The sequence below is a fragment of the Monopterus albus genome, unplaced genomic scaffold (assembly GCF_001952655.1).
Source record: "Monopterus albus unplaced genomic scaffold, M_albus_1.0 scaffold64.1, whole genome shotgun sequence".
Classification (NCBI taxonomy): Eukaryota; Metazoa; Chordata; class Actinopteri; order Synbranchiformes; family Synbranchidae; genus Monopterus; species Monopterus albus.
In genome coordinates this window covers 336,981-347,853 of record NW_018127944.1, presented here as the reverse complement: position 1 = coordinate 347,853, position 10,873 = coordinate 336,981, and the positions used below count along the sequence as shown (strand labels likewise).

General features: G+C 39.6%; 1 protein-coding gene across 2 annotated transcripts; it reads right to left on the bottom strand.

Annotated features, from left to right (window-relative positions):
• Positions 1–2,200: 2,200 nt before the first annotated feature.
• manba (mannosidase, beta A, lysosomal) lies at positions 2,201–9,900 on the bottom strand. Of its 2 annotated transcripts, none has more exons than XM_020604117.1 (17): positions 9,571–9,900; positions 9,130–9,224; positions 8,942–9,053; positions 8,667–8,840; positions 8,423–8,546; positions 7,723–7,892; positions 7,447–7,557; positions 7,186–7,337; positions 6,838–6,955; positions 6,520–6,606; positions 6,178–6,345; positions 5,806–6,024; positions 5,125–5,289; positions 4,706–4,850; positions 4,440–4,582; positions 3,417–3,677; positions 2,201–3,257 (listed from the first exon to the last, which is right to left on the bottom strand). In XM_020604117.1, the coding sequence occupies exons 1-17, from the start codon at positions 9,775–9,777 to the stop codon at positions 3,033–3,035; spliced, it is 2,676 nt and encodes an 891-aa protein (XP_020459773.1). In that variant the 5' UTR covers positions 9,778–9,900; the 3' UTR covers positions 2,201–3,032. The 2 variants fall into 2 exon arrangements, with proteins under 2 accessions (XP_020459773.1, XP_020459774.1); XM_020604118.1 differs by having other exon boundaries at positions 8,942–9,047.
• Positions 9,901–10,873: the final 973 nt, after the last annotated feature.

Below are 10,873 nucleotides of genomic sequence, written 5' to 3'. Positions count from 1 at the left end.
AAAACTATGGAATAATTTAAGTGCGGACATAAAAAATAGTAATAGAACTGATGAGTTTAAACATAAATATAAAGGTATGTGTCAATCAAGATATATGCAAGAACAGGCTTAATGATTAATTAGGTGGAACATTGTGGGTGTGGTGTACATTTTGTAATAATTCTTTAGTATATTACTTGTGTGATGTAAGAATGTTAACACAGTTATATTCTTTTTTAGTATAATATGTGTGTGGGTAGAAGTGAATCATTTAATGCTTGCAAACCAATGATGGTAAGATGATGTCATGGGGTAGGACTGGATAAGTCTGACTTCTTCCTACTCCATTCAAGCATGTACTAGGTATAAGCAAATTGATGTTGGATTATGTGTAAAATTATGTGTGTTGTCATATCAACAGTTTTTACATGCTTGAAAGAATAAATCAAATCAAATCAAATCAAATCAAAATCAAATCAAATCAAAATCAAATCAAAGAACTTTAAAGGTTTTAACTTCATCAGGCTTTAACTTTAAAGGTTTTGACTTCATCAGGCTTTAACTTGAAAGGTTTTAACTGTCTACACGTGAAAACAGCACAGAACACGACAGCCGTCTCAACGCACAGATCTCCTGTATATCTTAGGGGGAATCGCGTAACCCACCTGAAGCATATACAGTATTGTTCAAAATAATAGCAGTACAATGTGACTAACCAGAATAATCCAGGTTTTTAGTATATTTTTTATTGCTACATGGCAAATAAGTTACCAGTAGGTGCAGTAGATTCTCAGAAAGCAAACAAAACCCAGCATTCATTCAAAAAAGGCATGTGCAGAAGAGGTTACAATTTGCCAAAGAACACATCAACTGGCCTAAAGAGAAATGGAGGAACATTTTGTGGACTGATGAGAGTAAAATTGTTCTTTTTGGGTCCAAGGGCCACAGACAGTTTGTGAGATGACCCCCAAACTCTGAATTCAAGCCACAGTACACAGTGAAGACAGTGAAGCATGGTGGTGCAAGCATCATGATATGGGCATGTTTCTCCTACTATGGTGTTGGGCCTATTTATCGCATACCAGGGATCATGGATCAGTTTGCATATGTCAAAATACTTGAAGAGGTCATGTTGCCTTATGCTGAAGAGGACATGCCCTTGAAATGGTTGTTTCAACAAGACAATGACCCCAAACACACTAGTAAACGAGCAAAGTGTTGGTTCCAAACCAACAAAATTAATGTTATGGAGTGGCCAGCCCAATCCCCGGACCTTAATCCAATCGAGAACTTGTGGGGTGATATCAAAAATGCTGTTTCTGAAGCAAAACCAAGAAATGTAAATGAATTGTGGAATGTTGTTAAAGAATCATGGAGTGGAATAACAGCTGAAAGGTGCCACAAGTTGGTTGACTCCATGCCACACATATGTGAAGCAGTTATAAAAAACTGTGGTCATACAACTAAATATTAGTTTAGTGATTCACAGGATTGCTAAATCCTAGAAACAAAAACGTTTGTACAACATAGTTTTGTGTTTGTACAGTCAACGGCAGACACTGCTATTTTTTTGAACACACCCCTTTCAACTAATTGCCCAGTTGCACAGCCTTAAGAGCGTGCATATCATGAATGCTGGGTCTTGTTTGCTTTCTGAGAATCTACTGCACCTACTGGTAACTTGTTTGCCATGTAGCAATAAAAAATATACTAAAAACCTGGATTATTCTGGTTAGTCACATTGTACTGCTATTATTTTGAACAATACTGTACCTACTCTAAGTACGGTGGCTGCAGCGGCTCAACACGGAGCAGTGCGAGGACTGTGACTAATCTGAGAAAAATTTTGAAACATTAGCACAGTGAGGGGCCAGATGTGTTTAAAGGTCCCCATCGCAGACTAGTGGCAGCTGATGATCAATACAGGATAAATGCAACAAGACTCAAAGGTCTGCAAAATATAAAGTGATGCAATGCTGTACACAGACAACTGTTTGTCTAAAACTACTCCAAAATGTTCAAAACAAGGCCGTGCTGTTATTTACAACGGTAAAAAAAGTATTCAGATAACCTATGTAAATAAGTGTCCACATCAGATTATAAAAATACTCCAGCACATTTTAAAGTCCTGCATATAAGTGTTTAATGTCCTGGTCAGTATAATATTATTGGCAGTACATGTAAGCAGACTTCCATAGGTACCACTTTTTTTATAAAATACTTAAGCTGTAATTAATAATTTATTAACATTTATTTACACCATTTACTGATGCTTAATAGATCAGATTTTGGACAACACAACCACGCTGTCAAGAACAGTCTTTGCTAATTATCTGAACAATGTGCAAAAATACAAAATGCTTTTCAGTACACGATATACAATCAAGAAGTCAGATGACTTCTCATCTCTGCAGCAGCAATTTATTTATCATTGCAGGAAGACCTTAGGTTTTAATTAATGTCTGTGTCTCTGTTGGAATGTTATTAAATAATGCATAGTTTTACAATTTTCACTTTAATTATTTCTCTGTTTAAACGGCTAAGAAAAAATCTAAGGTGATTCCGTGGTCTGGCCAGTTCATCCTGTCCACCTTGAGTAAAGTCGTAGTTCCTTGCAAATCTCATTCTTTTATTTGTGTGAATAAAAGCATCATGTGAAAGCTTGATGTGTCCCAGAGTGTCCCAGCTACAGCCCGAACACAGTGGCCTCCCTGTTGCTAAGAGCCTCTAACACACCTAAGATCATTTCTATTGTTTGGAAATGTACGGTGGAGACTTACACGGTCTCTCATTGGTCTGACTTTTGTTTGAGAGGTTTCTCTGCTTTGACAAGAAAAACGTTTTCACTTTGTTTGGCAAGAAAACAAGTTCAAGCATAAATAAGCTTCACCAGCTTCAGTCCAAAAATATCTGACATTCACAAATCCACAGGGTCAAACCTAAGCCAAATATTTCAATTAAAGACCATTTATCAATTCACAAAAGATGTTCTGATACATGATGTCACCACTTTTCTCATTTCCGCTCACTGCTATACTCTGGCTACTCTCAGGTCAGTATACGTCCATTAAAGATGTGATGGTGAGAGATTTCGAGAGCTCTGTGACGCTGGTGGGTCGCCACGCGTTAAAAGCAACCGTGATGTTTCTAGAGACCATCAGGAAGCCGTTGGAGCTGAACTGTCCAGGGATGTTTCCCACGTCGAGCCAGACAAAAGGAGCGACGGAGGCAGAGTGGAGGGTAACAGTGTAGCCGCTCTTATCCTCCTGCACCTTGGCCTGCAGGGACACATGCTCTGTCGGTCAAGTTAACATGTCTGCCTCCTACGATTGCTCACTTAAACCAATCAGTAATATCTTTGGTAGCTTTTATAAACTCATGAGCATTCTGAATCTTGTTTCATAACAGTGTAAAATAAATCAAACACTAACACTTACTGTAATGTTTGGTCTCTGGAGTCCCTGAGCATCTTTGGGTGAGCAGAGGAAGTGGTGGTTGGTGGGGCCCTGCTGGCTGCTGCTGGGGTCCTCCAGGTGGAAGGTGAGCAGACAGGTGAGGCGGGTGCAGCGCCCACATCCTGCCAGCACGGTGGCGACAGGCTCTTTAAAAACGGCCACAGCGCTGCCTCCGTGAACCAAGACCAGGTCGGATTTCAACGTGCACACAGGGTCCAGTTCAGTCCAGGTGTACACGGTCACCTGATCAACAAATCAGTCGACCTGTTTGTGCTGATGTATCAGGGCAATATCAAACAATGACCACACATTTAAATAGAAATTAAAAACTTGCTAGTTGATGCTGCAGATTACAGAAACAATAGCTGTGACAGTGTGTGCATGAGGCTGCTGTTAACATTGACTTTGGAATAACTGTTGTTCTCAGCTACAGTTGAACTTTTTGGTATGCAGTGTTATACTTAGGATTAACTTTATCATTAATATAGTAATAGTAAATGTATAGTCAAATACATAATATAGTAACAGAGGCTTGAGGTCTCTGTCACCATTAATTTTACCCTCTGTAACACTCATGAGAGAGAAGTGGCAGCTACTATTATGAATGAACGAGTGACCGGTATAATTACATCCGGGTTCATCGGTGGCAAGGAGGCCGCATAGTAACAACAAATTTCTCTGACCAATTTCTAGTCTGCAGTGTTTACACGTCACCGTTTGATATCTCCTCAGGTCACTTGGAACATCAATGGACGCGATACCAAAAACAGCAGCAGGTACCAGATACTATCCCCAACATTTGACTGATGGAAAAATAATTAAGACGAGTCGAGATGAGGCGGTACCGGGTGGTGGAAAAGGGGGCTTTAGCTGTTTGTTGAGGAGGGATGCGGCTCCATTTTTCATGACATCATAGCTTCTTTTTTTTTTTTTTTTAGGTGTACATGCACATGCTGAGAGTCATTTGGATAAAAGCACCTGCAACATTTAGCATAAAAATCATACCACAGCTCTGAGCTTCAGGTCATGATTCAGGTCAGAGATGGCGTAGATGAGCAGCGTGCCGTCGTCCTCAAACCCGACAGGCAGGACGGCCGAAAAAAAGTCCTTTGCAAAATAATGCAGCATTTTCCACTTCCCACCAAACTCTGTACACACAGAGACCAAAAGAAAATGACAATGATTATTTTGCAAAACCCAGGTAATAATAAATGCAGTCATTACACAAACACAAAGGCTTGTCAGCGCCAAATCTCCGTCCATTCACTCACCAATTGATGACCAGGACGGCGCCTGCCAAATATCATTGAGCTGCCAGTAGAGAGCCCCCATAGTGTGACCTTTGCCCTCAATAATCTCACTCTGGCTTCGCCGATAAAACTCTGTCTGAGTCTTCACACACTGAGCCTGCATGACCTGGACAGGAAATATGTTCATGACAACATGCAAGTACTCAGCCAAAGTACATAAAAGATTCAACAGGACTGAATGTTCAAACCCTAACTGATCCAAACCACAAGGTGCAGTTGTTATACATAATATGAATTTTGTTGGAAACGTCACCTGTATGAACACAATATATCAACAAACTTCTATGAGATTATGTGCAAAGCTAAAAAAAACAAAACAAAATCATTGTGTATTTAACCTGTGAAAGACACAAGTTGGGGGTGGTTTGCATATGTTGTACCTGAGTGATGTAGAGAGTGTCTGCAAATCTCTTCTGTGGCTCTGTGGAGTTTGGCAGATTGAAGTGTAAAGCAGCCTGCAGTAGCATCTCCTGGTTCCCACCTGCATGGTGCTGACGATGGGCAGCAAAATCACTGTTGTAGCTCCAGTCTTCTGCCAAGGAAACCTGATACATCACAAAACCAGACAGGAAAAAGTCTTTATAGTTCTGTAAAAAAAGAGATAAGGGCCTCTAGTGAGCTCTGAAGATTTGATAGATCAAATTATCTCCTGACTTTCACTCTAAACAAGTTTAAAGGTAGCCTATCAGCAACTGTTTCCATTTTAAAGTTCATTTTATAACGTAAGAGCCTTATCTTTATTTTATTCTTCCCAGCCTTCTTCTCTTTATCTCTTCCTGTTTTCACATCACTGCTTTTATACTGTACTATCCAATATGCAGTGTTTTTGGCAGTCTATGCCACACAGGCTGTGATAAGGTATTTCAAGGAATGCCATTGTAAATTTTATTAATAATAGAAGTAGTACTAGCTGGAGTTAGTAGTACTTGTAAAAAAAAAAGTGTTTATCTGTAGACATACAGCACAACGGAGTCACAATCCTTAAATGCTTGAAACTCTCCAATAAATAATTAAGATGTCAAAAGTAAATAAAAATACTACTAATAGGTGTATTCATTCACCGGCTGCAGAGTGGAGAAGGAAGGCCAGGACTGAAAGCCATATTCAGAGGCAAAGCGCGCTCGCGGGAAAGTCCTCCAATCCCAGCAGTCCAGGGTGTAGCTGTAGTAATGCGTGTCCCCGTAGTGAGTGTCGTAAGGGTTCGCCGCCACCCATCCTTCCTGCTCCGATTCAGCACCATTTGTTGGACTGGAGACGAGAAACGGCCGACTCTCGTCCTCCTTCAGAAAATATTAGGGTTTTGTTTCTGCTGACTTTTAATGTGATTAGAAAAGAAAGAGCACTGAACAAATGATTACACTCATCGGTAATCTGGAACATTTTAAACAAATCCTGGCAGCCTTTTGCCCAGTGTGCCACGACTGCTCACTCACCTCTTGCACAATTGTCCTTATGTTGTTCACATACAGTGTCACATAGTCTTTAATGTAGGTAGGCCTCTGGAAAGCTGGGATACTGAACCAGTCTGTAGCCAGAGCAGCCTCGTTTTCATTGTTCCCGCTCCAAACAATTATAGAGGGGTGAGACTTGAGGCGCCAAACCTGGTGGATGGAAACAAGACAAAAAACTATATATTTAACTGCACAGGGGAAAATGTTTAAATATTTTTAGAAGAAACACTGTATGAATAGAACCTTTCCGTGTATCTATAATACAGTATCCAGATTTGACCATTTTTGAGCCATTAAAACTGTATTAAATGATGCACCACTCACCTGTTGGATGACCTCTTCTCTTACTGTCTGTATGAAGTTGTCCTCAGTGGGATACATAGCACAGGCGAACATGAAGTCCTGCCAAACCTAAAGAAACATATTCAAACACTTTGAGCAATATGTTCATGGGTCATTATGGTGTCATGTTCTCAAAAATCATACAGAAATACAGTGATCTGTCCTAAGATGGTCCAGCACTATTTCAGTAACGGTACACAATAGTGATGCTGAGAGCAATCTAGCTACATTGATATTGTTACTTTAATTGTAACTTATTTTTTTTGCATCTGTGGTATTAATAACATTGTCAGTGTTTACCATGATCCCTAGCTCATCACAGATGCTGTAAAAAACATCCTGTTCATACACCCCTCCTCCCCAGACCCTGAGGGCATTCATATTGGCATCCACTGCCGACTGCAACAAGTTCTTTAAGCTGCAGAAAAAACAGAAGGCATGTACTGTCATTCGTACTGTATTCATAACTGATCAAACTCAATCTTGGAAACATGGTCAAAACTCTAGGTCTTCCGATTTTATCCTATGACTCCAAGTCAGAAACATATTGGTTGAAAGACACAAGGAGACCAAGGAGAAGAAATGTCTCCCGGTATATTGTTATGGTTTGAGATTAGTATTCCCCTTAACAGACAGGACTGCACTCACACTGCAGGGGTGACCTGGTCCTGGAAGGAGTGGGCTGGGATCCAGTTGGAACCCTTGAGGAATATCGGTTTCCCGTTGATACGAAAATAAAAGCTCAGGCCAGGAGACCCAACGACTGGCTCCTGAACAAGCTCCACTGTGCGAAAATACACCTGCGGGATAGATTTCATCAGCAAATTACCTCATAGTGACTGAAACAAAAAGGTGTTAGTTAATTCATGTTCAGGTCTGTTTCTGTGCTGGCAGGTGGTGACCTCTGACCTTAGACTCAGTATTCAGGATTACAATTCTATTCTGAAAACCTCTGACAGATAGCAGGTAAAAGGGTTGGTCACCATGTCCGTTGGGCCACCACAGTCTCACCTGGCTGCTCTGGAAGTAGAAGAAAAACCACTTCTAAGTAACATATTGTCAACCCTTTCAAAACTTTACTTCACTGGTACTTTTCCGGCAGGCAGCCGATTGACACAGATGAAAATTCCTGTCCAACTTCAAACTGAAAACCTACCAACAGTTTAATCGGACTGTGTCGAGTACCGTGTTTATATGCAAGATAAAGGTGCTCTTGGTCTTTCCAGAGAGAAACTGTGTCTGGAAAGTTTGTTCGGAGTCCAGCTCGGGTACGGAGATTGTGACTTCACCATTTATTGTCTGAACCACATCAACAAGAAGTTCCACCTGGATATCCCACTGAGATAGGCTGGAATCTAAATAGATAAACGGATTGCATAAGCAAAAAGAGGGAGAGATAAAAAACAATTAATTGCTCCACACAGTAAACTGAGGGGGCAAAAGCCAGTCATGAAAACAAAAGATGAAATAACATGATTTATTCTGGAAAAATGACTCATTTGTACTTATTTTTAGTTTTTTAAGTAAGAGAACCTATTTATTTTTATTTGTATACAAGACTAGGAAGTCCCCTCCTCAGAAAACAGAAGGAAGTATCAGATGGAAATTTTTATTTTTATAGGAACTAGATGGAGTTTCAGGGGTTTAACCTCTGTCTCCTGAACAGGACAGCACACAACAACCAAATCAAAGTATATTATTTCAAGGAAACTCTCACTTCAAGAAACCATAAATATGTTGAGTTATTGCATCTTCACAACTACACAACAATTAGCTATTTTGAGTTTTTGACACTTATCTTTGGCTGTTTATCTGAGAACTAGTTCTTTCATTATTGTATTTGTAATTAGTAAACGTCTCTTATAAAGCACTCGGTGGTACATACTGTATAAAGGAACATAAGAAATCTGGATGAGCTGCAGGACATCAAACGCCTCCAGTCGAACGTCCTTCCACAGTCCCATCGTGGGGAATGAAGGACCCCAGTCCCAACTAAAGGAACTTTGCTCCTGCACCAAAACCGAACTAGTGAATACTTAGATGTCCAACTTAAAGGTATGGTTTTTGACTCAGACTGTTCAACTTTCAGACTTCTAAAGGAGAGGCAAAGCTTTGCAGGATGGACTCACTTTCCTTATGAAATTGACATGACATTCCCCTCTCTGGACATCTGGAGGACATTCAGGAGGAACTTTATAGGCAGAATGAGCTTTCCTCCGCTCAGACGCATAAAGAACCGGAGACGACAGACTGACTTTGAGTATGTTATCCCCGTCCGTCAGCAAGTCTCCTACTGAGAAATCCTACACACCAAAAATAATAAAAGACAGCAAATAAATGGTGCGCTAGTGTAGAAAAAATGTATTCTATGCACTGTGAACTGTTCATGTTATGCTTAACTTACATATCTACGAAACATGTTGTCTGTCTCCCCGACAAGGATTCCATTGAGCCAGACTGATGCAACAGTGTCCACACCATCAAAGACAAGATGCACCTTCTGTTTGGTTCTGTTACCACACACACAGGTGAGTCAGTGACACAATACAAAAAAATACCTTAAAAACTATATAAACATATGCATATACTGACCTCAGCTGGGCAGACACAGTAAACACGTTGACATATGTCCAGTTGTACAAAGCAATCCAGCCATAAGACACATCATTGAACCTGAAATATGGGTCCTAAATGAAAAGAGTAACAGAGTTTAGCTGGTTGTGATGACATCTGATTTTATTTAACTGCAATCCTCTCTCAGTTTATGGTTGTAAAATGTGCTCAAAGATTAATGTGTTTTTTATTGTAGAACGTGCTGACATTTTTATGCCAAAAAGGTCAAAAGGTCAAGTCAGAATTAAAGAAATATCGAAGGCTTGAGGTTTTGTTGTCACGATTTTCCCCAGAAAAGCCTGGGTGAGATTCGCTTATTAAAACCGAGTATTTAAAATATGAGAAAATTGCACAACAAAAGGATTCTATCGACATCGATCTAAACATCAAGATCTCGCCATATCCTCAACTGGGCCCTACCTGGATGTATCCCTGTTGCTGCAGAGCTGAATGAACACATCCAGGGACCTCTGCAGCCAGACACAGCGAACCGTTGGAGTTTGACAGACTCCATTTACCGCTCAGACTTTGCTTCTCCGTTAGTGAAGAAAAACAGAATAAAACTTCAAAAAACAAACACAACACAATAGCAAAAACACAAATAAATACGTTTCCACACGCAGTCATAGTTTGTGGTGCGTTGCAGACATGGTTAAGTACACGAAATCTTCTTCAAAAGCATATTGTCAGCGTTTCTTCGTGCGTTTTCTCACTAAACCTCCTTTTCCTTGTCATGTGATTCGCCTTAAGTCACGTGATCAGAACACGGAAATGACTCGCACCCCTTAGCACGAATAACTTTGTCAACATGTCACAATTTTACTACTAAAAATCTTAAATTTTACTTTTAAATACAAGTCTGGCTAGCTGCAACTGTAGCCTATAAAAAAATATGTAAAAAGATTTTTTTTTAAATGTGCCGCATTCTAGTAAAGCGCCATTTGTAAAGGGTTAAACTTATACTTACTGGCTTTTTAGGTTCGTAAATTATGTTTTAACATAGGGCATTTTAAAAATAAAAGATCATTTAAGGATTGTGAAAACAACGGGTTTATAATAAGTACTTAACGGATTTATTTTCTGATGATTAACAGCTTAATTATGAAGCATTAAGAGCAACTCTTGGGTTGCCAGATTGTGGACATTCCCTCCCCGCATGTCACTTGATTTGATTTGATTTATTCTTTCAAACATGCAGAACAAACGACATCAACACACATAATTATACAAATCCAACCAATGCTGATTCAGAATCAGTTTGCTTATAACTAGTACATGTTTGAATGGAGTAGGAAGAAGTCAGACTTATCCAGTCCTACCCCAGAACATCATCTTATACAAAAAATTTCATGCATCATTGGCTGCAAGCAGTATCTCTACATAGGTAATTCTCTTCTTCACAAGACAAGTAATACACAGAAAATTTAAAAGTGTTTCCTTCCTGCATTCTTGATTAAATCTCTTATTCTTGCATGTATCTAGAATGACACATACATTTATATTTAAACTCCTCGATTCTAGTACTGTTTTTCATGTCCACACTTAAATTATTCCATAATTTGACCCCACTTATAGAAATACAAAATCTTTTTTTGGTCGAACGTATACCATGAACTTTTAGATTCAACTGACCCCTTAAATTATAACCCCCTTCTCTTTCATCAAATAACTTTTGGATTCCACCAGGTAATAAGTCGTTCCTGGCTTTATACATAAACACAGC

Coding starts and splice junctions, on each gene's coding strand:
- manba (XM_020604117.1), bottom strand. CDS start 9,777: ATGACTGCGTGTGGAAACGTATTTATTTGTGTTTTTGCTATTGTGTTG. Junction 9,054..9,129: donor ACTGTGTCTGCCCAGCTGAG/GTCAGTATATGC, acceptor CTGTGTGTGTGG/TAACAGAACCAAACAGAAGG. Junction 7,893..8,422: donor TTCTTATGTTCCTTTATACA/GTATGTACCACC, acceptor TTATCTATTTAG/ATTCCAGCCTATCTCAGTGG.